Below are 22,369 nucleotides of genomic sequence, written 5' to 3'. Positions count from 1 at the left end.
CAATGACCCCCCAGTCCCCAGTCCAAGACGTAGTGGACTGAGATACTGCTCCCCCAATCCTTTTTCATTTTCATGACCAGTGGACCAGGGCGACCGACTGAACACAGACCACATGATAGCTTTGCGCCACATGTGGGACCTGTTCCTGGTCAACTGCAGGTACAAAGTCATCCCCAGTGATTGTGTGACGGTGGATGAACAACTTGGAGAAAACGTTGTCCTTCAGTTGTGCAGTGGATTCAGACACACAGGTCACAACATCACCACGGACAACTTCTTCACCAGCGTCCCTCCTGCAGAACATCTCCTGGAGGAGGGTCAGACTATTGTGGGAACTTTGTGACAGAACGAGTCAGACATTCCTCCCGTCATGAAGGCTCCCAGGTCCAGAGAGGTCCACAGCACCGAATGCACCACAGCAGGACGGGGGATGAAACCAGCCCAAAGAAAAAGCCAGAAGCGATCCTCCTCTACAATCAGACCACAGGAGGAGTGGAGGTGATGGACCAGATGGTTGGAAACGACACCTGTCCACACCAGACCCAGAGATGGCCCAAGGTGCTCTGGTAGAACATGACTGACCTCTGAATGCCTGAACACCTTTCAGGGCTCAGCACCTTGAGGGTCACGCAGGTATCTCCCCAGGAAGAAGACAATTCCTCTTGGAGCTCTCAATGGAACTTGTAACAACTCACATTTTTATTGGGGTCATTTTGGGGGGGTAGTGGTACAAAAACTGCCAATTCTTAAAATTAAGAAATTAAAATTCATTGTTAAAATGCAAATGGCCTCATGTCACCAACATGTTTCATGAACAACGTCTGGAATACGAACACGTGACTACTCTTTGTCTTACAGAGTTTAACAACCAGAATAACAACCGATCTATTGCCAAAATGCATCCTTTGTAGTTGGGGTTATTTTTGAGCCCACGTGTGAACAGTGGGGGTATAACTAGTGCATCGAACGGTTAACGTATGAAGGCAGCTGATTGGTCGCCGGTCACTTCTTCTTGGGTCCTTTGCCTTTGGTGCTGCCGGCGGCTCCCTGCTGGACCTGCTGCATCAGCGACTGGTAACCGGCCACACCGCCTGGAAACAAAGGAGACGCCATGACGACCGGACGGAGGGGGACATCTCTGCCTCAAAGAGAACCAGTGGCGAGTGGGCGGGGCCTCACCCATTTGTTGCAGGGCGCGGGGGTCCATCATTTTGAGCCCCTGGTTGAGTTTGGCCATCTGAGACGGGTTCACGCCCTTCGACATGTCTCCTCCTGAAAGGCACCAGACAGGTCACACCTCCTCACATCCGCCCTACAGCAAGCTCCGCCCCCAACCCAAACCACACCCCCTTACCCTTAAAGACTCCCTTGGTGCCCCCCATCTTCTTGTACGCCTTGGCGTACCTGTTGTACGTCGCCAGCAGCTCATGGACGTCTGCCATCTCCGAGCCCGACCCCCGAGCCACCCTCTGGATCCGGCCGGGCTGCTTGTTGAACAGCTTGGCTCCTTCTTCACTGTCCAGCTCTGGAGACCAGGAGGAGACACGGACCAATGAGGAGCAGCGAAGAGGAAGAGGAGACACGGACCAATGAGGAGCAGCGAAGAGGAAGAGGAGACACGGACCAATGAGGAGCAGCGAAGAGGAAGAGGAGACACGGACCAATGAGGAGCAGCGAAGAGGAAGAGGAGACACGGACCAATGAGGAGCAGCGAAGAAGAAGAGGAGACACGGACCAATGAGGAGCAGCGAAGAGGAAGAGGAGACACGGACCAATGAGGGGCAGCGAAGAGGAAGAGGAGACACGGACCAATGAGGAGCAGCGAAGAGGAAGAGGAGACACGGACCAATGAGGAGCAGCGAAGAAGAAGAGGAGACACGGACCAATGAGGAGCAGCGAAGAGGAAGAGGAGACACGGACCAATGCGAAGAGGAAGAGGAGACACGGACCAATGAGGAGCAGCGAAGAGGAAGAGGAGACACGGACCAATGAGGAGCAGTGAAGAAGAAGAGGAGACACGGACCAATGAGGAGCAGCGAAGAGGAAGAGGAGACACGGACCAATGAGGAGCAGCGAAGAGGAAGAGGAGACACGGACCAATCAGGAGCAGCGAAGAAGAAGAAGTGTGTGTGTGTGTGTGTGTGTGTGTGTGTGTGTGTGTGTGTGTGTGTGTGTGTGTGTGTGTGTGTGTGTGTGTGTGTGTGTGTGTGTGTGTGTGTGTGTTACCGTGGTTGTTCATGCTGTCCATCATGACGAGCATTCTCTTTATTTTCTTCTGACAATCCTCTTCATTCATGCCATCTGGACCGAACCCTGGAATCATCCCCTGAACGCATCGCAGACACACAAATGCATCACAGCTACGAGTAACACACACACACACACACACACACACACACACACACACACACACACACACACACACACACACACACACACACACACACACACACACACACACACACACACGTGTGACAGCGATGAAGAAGTCATGTGACCCCGGTGTTTACCAGGATGTGTGTGACCGATCCCATACTCCTAAAGGACTGGAACTGCTCGTACATGTCTCTCAACGTGAATGAACCTGGAGGTCACAGGTCACAGGTCAGTGCTCTTACCCACAATGCACTGCATGTTCACTGACAGCGGCGTCCAGCTTCAGGGTCTCACCTTTCTTCAGGGTGTCGGCCAGCTTCAGCTCGTTCGCCGTGTCGACCAAAGCCTCGATGTCGCCCATTCCTGATGGTGACGAGAGAAGTTACGACAGGTTTCCACGGAAACGCCTCAGACCACGCCCAGTTGCCCCAGACGTCCCCGACCACAAAGACGTTACCGAGCAGTTTGTTGATGAACGGCTTGGTTTTGAAGGGCTCCAGGTCGCCCAGGTGTTCTCCGGTTCCGATGAAGATGACGGGACTCCTGGTGGCGGCCACACTGACGGGAAGCATCGAATGACATCACTCAACGAGAACGGCGAGCGGTCAACGACCAAACGTCAACACAACGCCGACACGGGAGAAAGGGCGGCGGCCTTACGCGCTCAGAGCTCCTCCTCCTTTGGCGTGGCCGTCCAGTTTGGTGATGATCACCGACGCCACGTCCACTTTGTCTTTAAAGGCTTTGACTTGGGACTCGCAGGCCTGGCCGATGGACGCGTCCATCACGTAAACGATGTTGTCTGGTTTCTATGGAAACAGTCGCAGGTCAACGCGACACCTTCCTCTCTGGAGGCGGTGCGTTCAGGGACTCACCACGGCGGAGGACAGCTGCAGCATCTCCTCGAACAGCGCCTCCTCCTGTTTGTGTCGGCCGCTCGTGTCCACGACGATGATCTCGAACTTCTCCGCCTTGAACTTGTCCACGCCCACTGTGGCGATCACCACCGGGTCCATCTCCGTGTCACTGAACACAACGCCAAAGAGCGACCGTCACACCACGGCCAGGGCCACGCCCCTCCAGCCATCCAGGTAGAACTCACCTGCCGTAGAACGGGATTCTGGCTTTGGTGGCGTTCTGTTTCAGCTGGTCGAAGGCGCCTGAGAGACGAGAGGAGGGGCGTCAGAGACCACAGGAAGGAGGTCAGGGGTCAGACTCTGAGGCCCCAGGAGAAGACAGGAGGAAAACACCTGACGCAGACCAGGTGAGACGGGCGTGACGGGTCGTAGGTGTGTGAGGTGTGTGTGTGTGTGTGTGTGTGTGTGTGTGTGTGTGAAGTGTCACAGGTGTGTGTGAGGTGTCGGTGTGTGTGACATGTCATAGGTGTGTGTGACGTGTCACAGGTGTGTGTGACTTGTCACAGGTGTGTGTGAGGTGTCACAGGTGTGTGTGAGGTGTCACAGGTGTGTGTGAGGTGTCACAGGTGTGTGTGAGGTGTCACAGGTGTGTGTGAGGTGTTGATTACCGGCTCTGAAGGTGTCGGCACAGACCAAGCAGGCCTTCCAGCCTTTCTTCTGGTAGTAGTAAGCAAGCTACAAAAAAAAGAAGTCAAACCAGCAGGGGGCGTTCTGCGTCACAATACAACACAATGTCCAGCAGGGGGCGCTCTGCATCACAATACAACACAACGTCCAGCAGGGGGCGCTCTGCATCACAATACAACACAACGTCCAGCAGGGGGCGCTCTGCGTCACAATACAACACAATGTAAATGAAGGCAGGAGGCGGGGCCATGCCTCCGGTGTGTGACCTCACCTTGGAGCAGGTGGTGGTTTTCCCGCTGCCCTGGAGACCAACAAACATGATGACATTGGTCTTTCTTTTGGTGGGGGTCCAGATCCTGACTCCGGGGTCCAGCAGCTGTTAAATACACAGTATATTTTTGGGGGGGGTAAATATTTATCCAATGTAAATTCTAGATAACTGCCAGGACCCCTCCAGGTGTGACAACCCCACCTGCATGAGCTCGTTAAAAACAGCCTGCTGGATCATCTTCCTCTTGTTCATACCTGAAGCCATCCCCTCCAGATCTATGGCAGACCTGCAGGGACAAAAAGCACACGGTTCAGCTGCTGGACCGGGTCGGGTTCCATCCCGGATCCGGACTCGGGTGATCTCCACTCACGTGAGGTTGTCTCTGAGCTGCTTCACCAGTTTGACGTTGACGTCGGCCTGTAGAAGAGCACCGCTCACGTCCTTCAACATGGCGTTTAACACCTGGAGGACAAACACATTTCACTCCTCATCAAAGTCAACCTCGCTCATCGCTCGTCACGTGACCTCCGTGTGTCCGTTACCTCTCCATTGACGATGGTGGCTTCGTTGAGTGACTTCAGCGCTGAGGTGAGCTTCCTCCCCAAGTCGGCTAACACCATGATGGAAGTCTAAACTGATCGTGAAGGAAACATACGAACCGATGATCGTTTACACACATTTTGTCACAAAGTAACGACCATTTAATAAAACATTTGCTGTTAACGGATTGTCTCGGATTTAGAGCGGATTTAGAGTGGAAGCTAATATTCCACACATAGAGGAGAAGACCAGATGACTGGACAACTACAGCTAATGTGATCAGGGAGACAGGTAGGAGAGTACTTGGTGTGTCATCTGGAAGGAAAGTAGATGAGGAGACTTGGTGGTGGAATGAGGAGGTACAGGAGTGTATACAGAGAAAGAGGTTAGCCAAGAGGAAGTGGGACACTGAGAGGACTGAGGAGAGTAGACAGGAGTACAGGGAGATGCAGCGTAAGGTGAAGGTAGAGGTAGCAAAGGCCAAACAAGAAGCTGATGATGACTTGTATGCTAGGTTGGACAGTAAGGAGGGAGAGACTGATCTATACCGGTTGGCAAGACAGAGAGACAGAGATGGGAAGGACGTGCAGCAGGTTAGGGTGATTAAGGATAGGGATGGAAGTCTATTGACAGGTGCCAGTAGTGTGATGGGAAGATGGAAAGAGTACTTTGAAGAGTTGATGAACGTGGAAAATGAGAGGGAACAAAGACTAGAAGAGGTGACTGTTGTGGACCAGGAAGTAGCAAAGATTAGTCAGGATGAAGTGAGGAGGGCATTGAAGAGGATGAAGAGTGGAAAGGCAGTCGGTCCTGATGATATACCTGTAGAGGTGTGGAAGTGTCTAGGAGAGGTGGCAGTAGAGTTTCTGACTGGGTTGTTCAACAGGATCTTAGATAGTGAGAAGATGCCTGAGGAATGGAGGAGAAGTGTGCTGGTGCCCATTTTTAAGAACAAGGGAGATGTGCAGAGTGGTGGCAACTACAGAGGAATGAAGCTGATGAGCCATACAATGAAGTTATGGGAGAGAGTAGTGGAAGCTAGACTAAGGGCAGAAGTGAACATTTGTGAGCAGCAGTATGGTTTCATGCCAAAACAGAGTACTATAGATGCAGTATTTGCTTTGAGGATGTTGATAGAGAAGTACAGAGAAGGTCAGAGGGAGCTGCATTGTGTTTTTGTAGATCTGGAGAAAGCTGATGACAGGGTGCCCAGAGAGGAACTGTGGTATTGTACGAGGACAGCGCTACCCACTGCGCCACCGCGGCCCCTGTGACGCACAGTTCACCCCCAAAAACACAAACTCCAGCCATTAGTTACTTATGTCAGAAACTAACATTTAGCCGCTATGTGTCTCTTCAGTTTGTTGTTGACCGTTACTATGAAGACAGAGTCCACTGACTATTGAGTGTTGCCTTCAGGTGCCCATAGTGGACTCGGATACATTCTGAGATACTGGACTCAACTGAGGAAGAAATAGAAATAGGACAATCCTTACTGTTTGGACACAGGTTCTGAGTTTGGATGGGTTTACAACTCTTGGATGACTGGACAAGCCTGTTCCTGTCACCGCTGGTTGTTCTTTAGAGTGGCTTCTGCCATGTCAGTAGTATTTATATGGACATGAAAGGAGATATTATTACTTTATAGGCTTTGAAAATCATTTTGCCATGATGACATCGGCGTAGTTTAATGAGTGTTGGACATAGAGCCATTTTAACAGAAGGATTTAACTGTTGATTGATGTTTATGCTAATTTTAGACAATGATTTGTACTGTGTTATAAGAATATATTAAGATGTGTTAGTTTGAACCCCCCAAAATGACAGTTATAATCAAACAGTGAATAAAACACGAGAATGTGGGATGGGCGTGGCTTTTGGGTGTTTTACATTTCTAACCAGTCATAACATTTATCAAAAAATGTATTTGCCAGTTTTGAGAATGTACCTGTGCACACACCCACCTGCTCCACGTGACGCCCACGTGATGAACCACCAAACAAGTGCAGGCAGCACTTAAGGTGTTTAAAAAAGTCATGCGCTCTAAAGAACTTTCAGGTTTTTTTACATCACTATAGAAAATTAAAGTAATTTAACACAATAAATAAATGTGTTTTGTCCTTGATGCTTTCCAGGTGAGGCTGTTTAAAATCAACAGGTAATCAGTCAGGTGATGATCGATGAGCACACTTCATTCATCCAATCACTGATCAGTAAAATCCTGAGTCTCAGGGGTACCGTGATGGAACACGGGATGACGTCAGCGTCTATCTTCGAGGCGCGTGCAGGTAAAAGTAGGAGTATCTCAGGGGTACACCTGGACCCAAGGGGTTCCACAACTTAGACGAAGTCAGCCCCGTTAGCCGTGGATCTAGCATAGCCTAGCCTATCCCATAACCACGGAGGGTTGTTGGGGCACCACAGACGATCTGTTGACCAGCTCTCAGCAGCTGTCACTGCCTCACTGAGGGTCAGGTGACTCCATTCTCTGATGTGTCCTCCCATCTTTTCTTTTGCCCCCTCGTCTCCTGCCACCCTGTACAGTTCCTTGTAGGATGGCTTCAGCAAGGCTGGAAGATCTGGTGATGTGTCTCTACTACCTTAGTTTCTGCTTTCTAACAGTGGTAAGCAGGTCCTCATGTGGGCCGGTGGCTTGGCTGATCTTCTGCTGGACTTCCTCATTTGTGACACGTTGGGTGTAGGAGATAACTAACCCAATTCAAATCATAGATAGGTTGAGGAGAAGTCCAACAGTGTCATCAAAGATACAAACAGAAAAACAATTAAAAGCTTATCTAAAGTGATGAGATCTCTGGTACAATCCTCCTGGAGCCCCAAACTACTCTCTTTCCCCCCTCATGGCTCCTTATATCAATGAGGAGGGGTAAGCCCTCTCTTATCATGAGTGTGAGGGAATTTCCTGTTATTCAGGCTTTAGGAAAATGTCCCTCTCACAATAGTCATTAAGTCAGATTCCTTAAAAGGTCATCTTTCACAATGTGTTATGTAACAGATCAAATTACATTGCATTGTATATAATTTAAACGCTATTATTTAAAAAATAGTTTTAAAATCATTCTACCACAGCGCACCCCAATTATAGTCCTGAACCAGTCTCCAAAAGCTCCGTTGTAGAGAACTGTACTGGTGGATTTGCTGTACAGGTGCTGAATGACTCCGACAAGGTTAGGGCTGATGTTATACTTCCTCGTGGTTGCCCACAATGCAACATGCCATACCAGGTCCAAGGCTCCCTTGACGTCTACAGCAGGACATCAGGACATGTCAGGACTGTTGGATCTCCACTTGCTGTTTGGCTGTTCAGAACAGTATCTTATCTTTTCTTATCTTATCTTATCTTATCTTATCTTATCTTATCTTATCTTATCTTATCTTATCTTATCTTATCTTATCTTATCTTATCTTATCTTATCTTATCTTATAGCCACCTTAGCGTTAGCCTTCTGCCAAGTTTATTACTGCGTGTGGCGGTGGGTTCCTGCAGCTCATCCTGTTCCAGGTTGTAAACTTTAACGAGGTTCTCACTCTGCATTGGTTTCTAGTAACCTTTGACTTGTACTATTTAATTATTTCCTTTGGTGCTCTGTAAATAAAGCTCAATAGAGTCAGTAATTTGACTCGTAATAGATGGAATAATTGATTAGAATACGTTTGGAATCAATGGAAGTGAGTTTTTCATTAGTTTCATTTGTTTGTTGTGCCTTTTAGGGATTTTAATCAGAACAAGAGTGATCATCTGGTGTATCCACACTTCTGTGGGGAAATACTCTTTAAAAATACTCTGCTCCTAAAATGATGGAGCGGTCAAGCTTTTCACGTCAGTCATTTGTTTAAAAATATTATGCAGTTAAATTTAATTTCATTAAATTGACGTGGCTAAATTTATAAAAATAAATTGTCGTTCCGGCGGTTGGAGTTCGTGCTGCCTCCAGGGTTCAGAGGCTCCCCAGGTAAATAATCAGGTAAAAAGCTACTTTATCACCCACAAAAGAGCATCCCACAGCCGACACACACACACATACACACACACACACACACACACACACACACACACACACACACACACACACACACACACACACACACACACACACACACACACACACAAACACACACACACACACTCAGCCTCATCTGTGAAGATGAAATATATTGAGTCGCTGATTCAGACAGTCCCACATGATGAGCGCCTCAGCCATGCAGAAAAACATCTCCACATTCTCATAATGTAGACAAAATGGCATTTACATGATCCATCGCCCCGAGATAATGTCTCCCTTTGGTGTGTGTGTGTGTGTGTGTGTGTGTGTGTGTGTGTGTGTGTTTGTGTGTGTGTGTGTGTGTGTGTGTGTGTGTGTGTGTGTGTGTGTGTGTGTGTGTGTGTCATCTTGATACCCGTTCTGCTTCTGTCTGTGTTAAGTTCTAATGTGTGGAAGTAAAAGTAACAGGAAACAGTAAAGAATCATCACCATTTATTCGGTGTGTTTCTTAACGAACGTTACATTTTATTCTTTATTTTTAGCGTTCATCTTGTCTCTTGTCATTCTATCTTTCTCCTTTTCAGTATCTCAGAAGTTTCTCGCTGATTGACGACGAGTCTCGTTGTCTTCCTCTCTTCATCACGATGCTACGCAGCTTCAAATAAATCGCTCAAAGCGGCGCGTTTCAGGTGTCAGCGTTCTACCCAGCATGCTCGGCGCTTTTGTTCCCACCTCTCTACCTGGAAGGCAGACTTCTGGGTGTAGACGTCGCTCTCCCGCTGGACCACGCCCACTCCGTCGGCCTTTGAAGAGCAGTGATGAAGACTCCGACAGATGCTCTGGTGACGTGAGTCCACATGATACCTCACATCTACAGGGACGAAACCGATCAGAGTTATTGATCCCACATTCCAGCACCTGCAGTCCAAGTGTGTCTTTGAATTCTGCCAATCGTGTCGATTTCCTGTCGCGGTTTATTACGGCGTCACCCTGGTTTTACTCAGTCACACAACAGAAGTTGATTCCATCCCGCTTCAAAGCGGTGATGTGTTGTAATGTCTGTGTTCGTGTGTTCGTCCGTTTGTCCACCAAATGTCTTCACAACTGTTGCAGACAGAAAGATGAAACAACCTGGAAACCTTGACCTTGACCCTAGAAACCTAGGTCAAGGTCAAATTTCAACCTCTGTACATTTTTTTTGCACATACCTCAGGAACCGGTTAAGATAGGAAGACAACTCTTGGTAATACGACGTCACTTGAATGAGAGACGAAACGTCTTCAAGAACCTTCTTAAAGTCCAGTGGATCGACTCCTTCCAGACCTTTTAGGTCCACGTCTCTGAAACCTGATGAGATATAGACGTGTTCCAGGGATTCCTTTTCCCTCCGACCCTGCAGACGCACCATGAAACGCCGTCCGGCGTCCTTGTCCCCGGCCTTCGCTGCATCTCTCAGAAACCTTCCTGGGGTGATGCAAGCATTCACACGTGTCGGCGAGCTAAATTTAACTCCGGAACGAGGAGCTGACCTCCTGTCCTGGAAGAGGCAGGTGTGAGAACACCTCTGAGGCACATGTCTGGCCTGAGATGTGCTGAGGCAACGCAATGGCTGACAGCGGCTAGCTGCGACTGAAAATGTGGGATTCAAACCGTTTGGTGTGGTTCTGACAAGTTCTAAGCAGAACAGTGTAAGTAGAGGAGGAATTACTGGGTGAATGCTGCCTGTGACATAAAAGATAGAGAAAGGGCAGTTGAAGTAAGAAGCATTTAGAGAGAGGACACTGGGAACAAGAGGCAAGATGATCGCCCACGGTGTCATCAGATAGTTATCCTCCGAGCAACTTATTCATTGGATAAAACGCCACGCCAGCCTCTCATCCAGCCGCCCGTCGAAGGCTCTCATCCATTATGAGCGTGGTCCAATATGTATTTCTCCAGTCAAGGGTGATCGAAGGCATGATGGGGTCGAGGCGCCTTCATATAAATGCAACTCGGACCCACATCTATAACCGTCCCCCTAAATTAGAAATCTATACTTCATTTCTTGGTCAAGAACCCTTGTTTCGGCTGATGGGGAGGCGTGATTGGCACTCAGCCGGCGCTGGAGAGGAGCTGCTGCTCTTTATGCCGCGCTGCTAACTGGTGGAAAACACAGGATGATGGAAGGAGGGATGAGAGGAGGGAAGGCTGACCTTTAAATAATCATCTCAGAGCTGAATTTATGATACAGCATTTTTTTTTTTGGAGGGAAGGAGAAGTTGGGTTTTCTTCTCTGAGGGGATTTGAGTTCACGGCGAAGCGGCGACAGGTCGGTGACTTCAGTCCACTATGTCTGACGCAGACCTGTTCTGGGTGAATATCCCATGAAGCTCTCCTGCAGACCAAACTAGTAGAACAGGAATCCAAGGATGAAGAGATGTCTACAAGCACACCAGCACCAATGAAAAGATTGTCACCAATAATCAATAAACATCTGTCCAGAGCAGTGGTAGCTTTAGGGGGATCGACACACACTGTGTGATGACGCTACACACACACACACACACACACACACACATCATGGTGTTAACAGTCTATGTCATGAGGTCACCTGATCTCATTTATCCTCCTGCTGGCAGCAGGTCTGCCTGGGGCTGCATCCCCACTGAGGACGCGTCCCGGACAGCAGGGCTTGGCTGGATGAAGGTGAGCGGGTACCTGCATCCTCCTCGTTACTCGTCTTCCTCATGTTTAATGCCTTGTTTGTACTTGAGCCCATTTTGAGCCAAGACAGAAGTAATAGAGCTAGCAGCTGATGATCACCAGCAGCTAGCTGGTCGGAAAGAGGTTTCAAATTACAGTAGTACCCTGAGATACAAGCAGAATGTGTGATATGATTAGTTGGTGGATGGATACGACATCAGTGAGACCGGATCTCGTTCTTTACCAGGTGTTGGCGGATGGATACGACATCAGTGAGACCGGATCTCGTTCTTTACCAGGTGTTGGCGGATGGATACGACATCAGTGAGACCGGATCTCGTTCTTTACCAGGTGTTGGCGGATGGATACGACATCAGTGAGACCGGATCTCGTTCTTTACCGCGTGTTGGCGGATGGATACGAGATCAGTGAGACCGGATCTCGTTCTTTACCGCGTGTTGGCGGACGGATACGACATCAGTGAGACCGGATCTCGTTCTTTACCAGGTGTTGGCGGATGGATACGACATCAGTGAGACCGGATCTCGTTCTTTACCACGTGTTGGCGGATGGATACGACATCAGTGAGACCGGATCTCGTTCTCGTTGGTGGAGTAAAGACGTAGCTCATGTGTTCTGGTGACTTTTGTGGGGGTTTTTTCATTATTTATAATTGTTAACATAACTTACTTACAATTAATTATACACAGGTAAAATCTGAATGTTTTTTGGTTGATAGAAATTTTTTTTTTTCGTAATTTAGAGGTTTCAGGGCTTTTTTACAAGTCTGGAACTGATTAAAATGATTTTAATTATTTTAAAAGGAAAATGTTTTTGACTGATGAACTCAGTCACAGAACGGATTAAACTCGTATATCGAGGTTCTACCATTCTAAAATATTTGATGCATAGAGCTTGACTCACATTAATCTGTATTAGCCCATTAAATATGTTGTCATTTCCCTTTAATACTGAGTAATTACTCGTAAATATTTAATGTTAATGATCAAAAAGAATAACAGCAGTATCGTGGGCTAGCATTCAGCGTTACAAACACTCTGATGCTCTATATTATTCATGTTTGTAGTCGTGATGTCATGATGTCATGATGTCATGATGTCATGATGTCATGATGCAACACAGCAGAGCGACAACAGGTGTGAAACCAGATCTGCATCGGATTCACACGGCGGTTTAATCACGCCGTGTCCCCGTAGGAGCGATAAAACACAGCCCACGCGTCTCCGTGCGTCTGGTCGGACCCTCCAGAGGTTAGTCTGCCTCGGAACCGTCTGTGATCTTTTGATTGGCCCGCTGACATTTACCTGCTCCCCCACACATTAAGTGAGGATCAGGGGGTTTGGGTGGGGCCGCAGGCCAACGCTGAACCGTGTGTCATATGTCAGCACGCGTGTGCTTCATTCGCTGGCTTTCTAATTAGGCGTGGCTTCATCTAAAACACGCTGGGTATATGTTTGGGGGGGGGGGTCACAGTGAGGTCACGGGAGCTTCACATGTCACAAATACCGGACACAATGCTTTTACAATTTAAATTAAATTAAATTAAAATTAAAATTAAAATTAATAAAAATTGCAAAAAAACTTATTAAAAAAAATTAAATAAAAAGAATTAAATAAAAACGATTAAATTAAAAAATTAAAAAAATTTTTTTTTAAATCAAATAAGACGATGGATGGAAATGTGATGTGAATAATTACCTGAATTGTAAAAAGGAAGATATTATTGATCCCCGATCAATAAGTGAATTAATTAGCGGACATATTTCGATGTCCCCATTGAACCGTCCTCATTATTTCCACTCAGCTGCTGAAAGCTTTCCACTCCATGCCCCCGTGTCCTTTAAAAGTTGGTTTAATTTCAGTCTAATAGTAATTACTGTTATCTCATTTCTGACAAAGAAGAAATGAGAAGTAATCACACCCCCCCCCCCCTTCAATATTCATTCCCTCACATTTTAATATAACCTGTCTCTCCGCCCTGGACTTGGAGGTCGGGGGAATTGGTGGACTGTCGACGGGCCAATGGGATGCATTTGATCCTGTCAGGAACGATTTAGCGGCGCGGCGGCGCTCCAGATGAGTGTCAGGCTGATTTAGGTTCCCTTTGTGGGGGCAGCAGACGTCAGCGCCGCCGCCGCTAACCGACCAAGACTGGAGCTGGCTGGCCGGAGCGCAAGGGATCACACACACACACACACACACACACACACACACACACACACACACACACACACACACACACACACACACACACACACACACACACACACACACACACACACACACACATGGATGCACGCCACCGACGGGAATGCCTCCGTGCATCCGAGCACGTTCCGCTCCACATCCAATGTGTGTGTGTGTGTGTGTGTGTGTGTGTGTGTGTGTGTGCATCTGCTGGCCTGTCTGATCCCATCAGGCCTGCAGGGCCTTCTGTAGGGGGGGGTGGGGGCCTAACATCCTGCAGCCGTCGAGTCCGGAGAAACTCAGGGAATCCACGATGTAATTCATCACGTCACGCCGGCGAGGACACGCCCACTTCCTCTTTACCCCCGTGTGCAGGAGTGTGCGGATTTAAGGTGGGTTACACCTGAGCAGCTCGAGAGGATTTGAATTGTTTACACTTTAATTCTTCTATGTATCTGTCACACACACACACACACACACACACACACACACACACACACACACACACACACACACACACACACACACACACACACACACACACACACACACACACACTTCCTGTGACTTCTGGACCTCCGTAACCTCCGGGATACCTGACAAATTGTTTTATCTATTCACACCTAAGCGACCATTGAGTTTCCACATTTAATAATGGAGCCTGCAGGTAAACAATGACTTCCATAGGGTGATGAATGGCCCCCCCAGTCCCTCCATTATTGCCTCCTAATCAACCCCCCTGTACAGTGTTTCTGTGGAGGTGAGACGGGTGGCAGACATCATTTCATGAATTTTATTAGAGAGATGAAATTGTTTCCTTTGCTAAGTTAGTAATGCAATCCAGCTATTGTTGCTAATCCAAATTTAATATGATCAGAGGGGGGGGGGGGACTTTGTCCCCCGTCTCCTCCGATTTCTCTCTCTAGTTTCTTATTGTTCTCCCTTGAAAGGCTTGTTTATCCTCCTCCTCCTCACTCCTCCATCTCTCTTCCTCCTTCCTATCTCTTATGGAACTCCAGACGCTTTCATCTCCGCCGGCTTTGTAAACACTGATCAGAGCGACCACTTCAATAATGTTGATATTGGCCTTTGAAGGACGCGACCACGCGTGTAAAATGCACGCGTGTGACATCATCGTTTGATGCCGCTGTTGTGCTATTTCACGGCGGATCACAGACACTCCCGTTCCCTTGTCACCAATCCTCCCAAACACCTACAGAAACGACTCATTAGAATAAAGGACAATGATAAATGTTGTCTTTAAGGTGCGACGGCACCAGAAGCTCATTCATCCATTCCCACCTGATAAGAAGCCAAAGAGAGCGCTGGGGAGGGAGGAGTGTAATTGCTATATTTAAGAAAAAAAGTCACGTCTTTTCAAAGTCAGGGGAAGAAACAAATATTCTTGCGAGAGCATTCGGCGCCCCAGTCCATGGAGAGCGTATCCATTTTTCAAAACTTCTCTGCGAAGTCGGAGGAACAGCTGAGGTAGCAGTCATGCTCTGTGAATGCTACCTCAGCACATCAGGCTGGTGGCAGGACACGTGTGAAGGCCTTCAGGGTTCTCATTTCAACCCCAGACACAGTAATAGAGCTTCTGTAGAGAACACCACCACCAGTACACAGAGTACAGGCCGGTCCCCCCACCACCACCACGCATCCGATGGACTTCTGACTACTGTGTAGAATAAACAAGAAGACATCAGAACCCACCTAAGGTCCGCCATCGACTGGCTTTGTTTCCGATGTTCAAAAATTACCTGGAAGCAAGAGACTCGTTTATTAGAGAGAGAGAGACGGACCTCCTCACGTCAGCCAGCCACAGCTTTCATTTCATTATCTAGTACAGGTACGTCCTCAACCTACGGACACAACTGGTTCCTACAGGCCGATCTAAGCTAAATTGTTTGTAAGTTGTTATTATTTATTAAATTTCAATCTCCATTTTAGGTCATTTAAATGTTTTTACTACTCTAAATACTAAAGTAATGTAATTACTACTCTAAATACTAAAGTAATGTAATTACTACTCTAAATATTAAAGTTCCATTCCCTAAGGCAGACCAGAAACAATTACCAACGCCTAATAAATACTGTAGTCTGTGGGTCAGTCGGTCTGTGGGTCAGTCGGTCTGTGGGTCAGTCGGTCTGTGGGTCAGTCGGTCTGTGGGTCAGTCGGTCTGTGGGTCAGTCGGTACCGGGTCACACAGAAAGAATCCAGAACTTCCATTCCTCCCAGCCGCTAACACAGAACACATCACCGCTAAACTGACACTCCCAAACTAGCAGAACCAACAAGAAACAAACGCCATCGGCAGAAAGAGGAACAACAACATTCACACGGTTGTTTGTATCTAGGAATGTTCGTAAGTCAGATGTTGGTACTTTGAGGACTACCTGTCAGGGTGCGTCATGGGCTAGCTGGGCTAACTGGTTCCCACCAAGATGTCACATACATGTCATTGCGCTGTGAAGTGAGATGAAGGACTGCCCCGACTCTTCCTGTCCTTACCATGGAAACATGCGGTACCATGACTGTCACCTAGCAACACTGATGAGGCGTCACAGCCACCGGCTGTGTGGGGCAGTGATATAACCAGAGCTGCTTTTAACACCAACTGATCTCCCCTAACTACCAACGGATGGAGCGTCACAACAGGGCACAACCCTGGCTGGTTTTACTCACATCTCCTGCCTTTGATTATAGATTGATTTGTTTCAGCGGTGTAAAGTACCCACAGACGTTTTCCTCTGCACATCAGCTGCTGCTCAGCTTCAGTTTCTGCCTGCTCATTTAGAAAGCGACGATGTGAAATCAATTTACGTCTGTCAGAAATACCGCCGTTTGACTCCGACTTCCAACACAAGCTGTTTGGTGTAATTTTAAAACATAAAATCCATCCGTGTAACGAGGAAACACCGTTTGGAATCAGAAACGACTCATCCTGAGCACGGCTGCGTTCAAGTGTGTGTGTGTGTGTGTGTGTGTGTGTGTGTGTGTGTGTGTGTGTGTGTGTGTGAGACCGTCACACTTCTTGTTTTTTTTGTTTTATTGCTAATAAACTGCACTCCCTTATTTCCTTCTCAATTAATCATCTGCCTCTACGTTTGGATTTTCACGTCACAATTTTTGTGATAAAAAAGGGATTTATATGCTTTTACAGTTATCACAGTAAGACGCTCCACCTTATTAAGTCCCCATGGGGACCCGAATTCTTCAAGCAGGTTTAAATTAGTTCTTTCTTCCTGTGTTTGATATAGATCCGATGATTAAATTGGGAGTGGGGTTGGGGGGGAGCTCTCTTTAGTATCTAAGAAGATCTTTAAAGAGGAACTTTTACTTCACCGCACACTACATCACTCAGATACTTCTCAATCAAACTTAAGTGAAGATTACTGTGCTCACTTTAGATTAAAACAGAGAGGGAAAGGCAATTTGAAGCTTGATGTCCAGAAGTTAAGACACCTTCAGTTTTGACCTTGAACGGAACAAAAGTCCAGACAAAATGACCACAGGTGGAGACCTTCTGATGTCCGTCCATCAGTCCAGGGTCAAACCTTACAAATCAACTGTCTGCACATCTGGTGTTTCGAAACTGCTCAACGACCATACAGGAGAACGTACATATAAATATCTGATCTTCAGTGGAAGACCTTTTCAATTTAGACACATCTTTAACCAACAAGAGAAGGAATGCCTTAAAACTGAGAGAAAGAAACCAGGAAGTCTTGCCAAGTCTGTCAGGCAGCGAAGGCGAGCTAATTATCTCATGATTCTTGTAGCTAAAGTGCTCATTGACAATCACAGGACTCCTCTCAGGGCGTTTACAGCTTCTGGGCTGAAGCGAGGTTTGTCCAGAAACCACTCACCTCGGTGGTCGCTGGAGCCCAACCAGATCAACCGTCGCCTGCAGCCGTTTGACAAACACATCAGCTCTGAGCGCGTCTCAGTAAAACCCACCTGAGTCCTCAGGTACGGCTGAGGAACTGGATCCGAACAACAGAAATCATTCCTGGGAACGTGGAAGGATGGACGCCTGAACAAGAGGATGTCGTTTGGTCGTCACGGCGACAGATGTTTCCACCTCTGCATCCTGTCTGGTCTATAAACGTTACACTATCTACTGTTTATCTGTTACAAAAATAAATAAACAAAACAACCCTAACCCGAAACCTGAACCCCAACACTCAACCCTAACCCGACCCTGAAACAAACCATAAACCCTGGACTACAATCCTAACCCCAATCCCAACCTTAAACCCTAACCAAACCCTAAACCCACCCTCAACCCCAACGCTAACCAAACCCTAAACCCTAACCCCCCCCTAACTCTGACACTGTCTCCTTTTAGATCTACAGCGATCCATCGTCTATAAAGACCCTCATTCACACCTAAATCAGGACTAACTAAGAACAGCTGAGACACTAAACAACCGTGAACCCCCCAGGTAGACTACAAAGACACCCCCCCATAAATATATAGTCGTCAACTTGGACTATTCATCTAGATAAGCATAATTGAACTGCTGAGGCACCACAATCTACTACTAACATTACCCCCCCCCCCCCCCCCACACACACACACACACACACACACACACACACACACACCACCTTCAAGCATGCTGACGGAAATAAAAGTGACTGAAATTTGAATCATGCATCCAATCTTGTACTTTAACAACGGATTTATGCAATTACCCCGTCACATCCCTCTCCCCGATTGGGTTGATGTTGGGGGGGGGGGTTTAGGTAATACCTACCAGGTCCCCATCTGGATGTAAATACGCCTGTTCTTTAAAATGAACAGCTTTATAAGCACAAAAAAGCCATCACAATCCTCACACCTCCACCACCCCCGGGCAATGTAATCACTTTGTGCATTGGAGATTGCATTTATTTTTTAATATTTCTCTCTCCCCCTGTCTCTTCATCCCTCTTCCCACCTCCGCTTGCTTCCCTGCACGCCTTCCATTTTCATTCTGGCTTTAAATGGCATTTCTTCCATAGAAATTAGATATCAGCCGCCTGTCCCTTATTATTTGAACCCAGAAGTGAGGACTCCGATGACGACCTACATAGCACTCTCGCCACACTTCCCCTCATTCCCTCTTTCTTCTCTAACCTTGTCTCATTATCCCTTTATCTCCATTCTCTCCCCTCACCTCGCTCCTCCTCACCTCTGAGGCCTCACCTCCTATCCATGCCTCACCTATCGCATGCATTAAATCAAATGGGACGCATTAAAAGTGGCGTGTGCAGCTGACAATGGCTTTTATGATTGCCTGCCGTGTTGGACCGGCTTGTGCTGCACAGGCCGATAAAACGCCATCTGTATCACCTCATTTCATTGGAGGCCCGAGCACAAGAGGTGGAACAGAGAGAGAGGAGGAGAAGGGATGGAGGGAGCTTTGAAGGAGCTCTGACGGGAGAGAGGGAAGAGGAAAATGAGTCAAAAGAGGAAGAAAGAAGGGGGAGGGAGAGCAGCGGTGAAGTGATAGAGATGAGAGGAGAAATAAATACAACAGAAAAAGAGAATCCTCTGCAAAGAGGGGACGAGTCGGAGCGAAGGGGCGAGAGGAGACAGGTGAGAAATGAGGGTGAGGAAACGGAGGTGGCTGGAGGATGAGGAGACGAGATAAATGGATGAATAAGGACAGAGGAAGGGATGGGGAGGAGGTGGGGGCAGGAGGGAGGGGTGGGAGGTGAAAAAAGGGTGAGAAAATGATGTTGGTGAGAGAGTGATGGGCAGGAAGGAGGGAGAAGGGAAGGGGGGAGACAGAGGTTCCCTCACCCCTCCTCACACCCAATTAATCCGATTGGAGGAGACGCTGTAAGAGGAGCACCTGGGGGGTATTTACCTGTGGGGGGGGGTATGAAAAATCCATGAGTACGTAATGAGCTTCATTTACAGAGCTGTCAGACTCCAGCGGGGGCACGAGAAACACAAGATATTTACACAAACACGCCGGATGATGCCACGTGTGTTGCTATGGTTACGCAGCACAACAATACAGGGGTGAGATTTCCTCCAGTAACCGCCTCACGGATCACGATTTAGATGTTTGTTGCGTCCTTGTGGCGTCCTCACACCCAGAGTTCCCCCAATTGTTCCGGACACTCCCTGCCAACCCCCCCCCCCCCGGCTCTGCTCCTTCCTCCCTACGGTAGCATTAGGAAGCACCATGAGGTGTGAAGAGGTGTGAAAAGCATCCCTAATGGCGTGACGCACAAACAAACATGTCCCGGGTCAGGTGACCTTCACACGCAGGCGACCTCATGAAGCATTAGCGCCTTCGCTTCCTCTAAAAAAACCATCCAAAGCTGGTCATGTGACCACTTCCTGTCTGAGGGCTTGGCTAGCCATGCTAGCCAGCTGATGATGCTCAAATGAATCAACCATACGCGTCTTTTATTTTTGGAGGGTGGGGTGTAATTAGGTTTCCCCCACATCTCTATGCAGCCAATGCCTTAATCATGGTGATCTATTTAAACGCTTCCTCCCTGTGGGTTTGTGACAAATGCCCCCCTCCCTGGCTCATGTGGGTGTCCCATTAGAAACAAAGCGAAGTGCTTTTGGCTGCTGTGTCTCCGTTCCCCCGGTGCCGTTTAAGTGCCGCCGTGTTATTTTTACCTGGCTGTGTGTCAAGCCTGAGATGGATCGCTGCCGTATGATTGGCTGTCTGGAGACGTGGGGGCAGGTCCCACAGCGATTTGTCTCCGAGGTCGCTGGGAAAGTGTGTGTGTGTTTGTGTTTTACACAATCAAGGACACACAGCCTCTGTGTTCCATCCATGGACGTCTCAACAGTGTTACAAAATTTGAAGAAAATTGGTAATTTTAGATAGAAAAAACCCCCACAAATTTGTGTGGGTGAGTTCAGTGCTCAGGTGGTTCTGGGTTCGCGTCCTGCTCTGTGTGGACTTTGCGTGTTCTCCCGGTGTCTGCGTGATATTTCTCCGGGATCTACGGCTTCCTCCCGCCTCCAAAAACTCTTTAGGTGAATTATCCATACCAAAATACCTGTAGGTGTGTGTGTGTGTGTGTGTTTGGGAATGTTGTAGAGCACAATGAATAAAGTTCATTCATTCATTCATTCATGCATTCATGCATTCATTCATTCATTCATTCATTCATTCATTCATTCATTCATTCATTCATTCATTCATCTTCCAAACCGCTTTATCCGCTGTAGCGATTTGCAGGAAGCTGGATCCTATCCCAGCTTTTTTAGGGTGTGAGGTGGGCCAAACTCCAGGCGCACATCATTATTAATGATAATTATTGTTATTATTGCTATAATTATTATTATTACTATATTATTATTATTATTATTATTATTATTATTATTATTATTATTATTATTATTATTATTATTATTATTATTATTATTATTATTGTTATTGTTGTTGTTGTTGTTGTTTTTATCATTATTATAATTTTTGTTATTATTATTACTACTACTACTACTATTTATTCTTATTCTTGTTATTGATATTACTATTATTATTATTATTATTATTATTATTATTGTTATTGTTATTGTTATTGTTATTATTATTATTATTATTATTATTATTATTATTATTATTATTATTATTATTATTATTGTTATTACTATTATTATTATTGTCATAATTATTGTTATCATTGTTGTTGTTGTTATTATTGTTTCACATATCCTGACTTGCGGTCTCGCGCTCCATCGGATATTATTCTAATCGCCTTCATTGTGGGCCAGATATTAAATTTCATGCAGCTCTCTCTGGAGGAAAAAAGGCTTTATTCTACTTAATAAATTTGCATTAGTCCTAAGGCCTGTAATCTAACACTTAATGACTGAAAACCACAGAGTTCTTCTGAGTGTTAAATTAATAACAATTACATGTTGAACAGGAAGCGAGTCGGATCTAACCATATTCCCAGAGTCTCCGTGTTAAACTCCTGGATGCCTAAATAATAATTAGTGTTGTTAAATACTCTCAGGTGACCTCAGATCCAGGTACGCGTGTGGAAAACCTTTATTGGTGCTGGCTGACATAGAAAAATACAAAAATACTCTCCATCTTGCTAATTGAAAACCTGATTTATTGACTATTAATATCAGGACCGATTCAAGGTTGGATTTTATTTTATCGTCAGGATCCCGCCTCCTCTTGGTGGCTGAAACGAAATGCTTCCCGCCACCGCACGCTGACTTATAATCCCCAATTAGACACAACAATACTATTTAGTAAGCAGCTGTGCCTGCAGACACCTGACTCGCACAAACACAAATACACCGACAAACGGAACGCACACACGCTCGTGTGAACATATGGCCCGGCCGGCACGCTTCACTAGAGCGTGTTAGCTGCCTCACCAGATGCCTACCGGATAATCTAGCTGCCATAATGTGAAGTTCCGCCAGCGTGTGTGTGTGTGTGTGTTCACTTATGTGTGTGTTTAGATGAGCTGGCCTGCCAAGACGGGCTAAAGACTTTGTCAATTTGTTGGTTTCCACGCCCCCCCCCCCTTGTATTGAGCGGACGAGAGACGATTGTCTCTCGTTCGTAACGTCAAACCGCCCTTACTTGACTTTGGTTAATGTTCGAGAGTTTAAAAGCCTGCTTTGAGTGATTTCCATTATTGCATTGCAAACACACACACACACACACACACACACACACACACACACACACACACACACACACACACACACACACACACCTGTGCATAAGTAGCAGCTCTTTCACAGCTAATCTGC

The 22,369-nt window shown here is 47.0% G+C and overlaps 1 protein-coding gene across 1 annotated transcript; it reads right to left on the bottom strand.

Annotated features, from left to right (window-relative positions):
- Positions 1–1,002: 1,002 nt before the first annotated feature.
- On the bottom strand, positions 1,003–4,898 carry LOC137600634 (signal recognition particle subunit SRP54-like). Its single transcript, XM_068322364.1, has 15 exons — positions 4,734–4,898; positions 4,562–4,653; positions 4,393–4,477; positions 4,192–4,296; positions 3,902–3,968; positions 3,479–3,536; positions 3,252–3,402; positions 3,037–3,185; positions 2,834–2,934; positions 2,671–2,739; positions 2,511–2,584; positions 2,227–2,326; positions 1,355–1,525; positions 1,180–1,272; positions 1,003–1,091 (listed from the first exon to the last, which is right to left on the bottom strand). The coding sequence occupies exons 1-15, from the start codon at positions 4,809–4,811 to the stop codon at positions 1,003–1,005; spliced, it is 1,482 nt and encodes a 493-aa protein (XP_068178465.1). The 5' UTR covers positions 4,812–4,898.
- Between the last annotated feature and the right edge of the window lie 17,471 nt (positions 4,899–22,369).

Source organism: Antennarius striatus, chromosome 8, assembly GCF_040054535.1.
Source record: "Antennarius striatus isolate MH-2024 chromosome 8, ASM4005453v1, whole genome shotgun sequence".
NCBI lineage: Eukaryota > Metazoa > Chordata > Actinopteri > Lophiiformes > Antennariidae > Antennarius > Antennarius striatus.
This window is presented reverse-complemented; position numbering and strand designations above follow the sequence as displayed.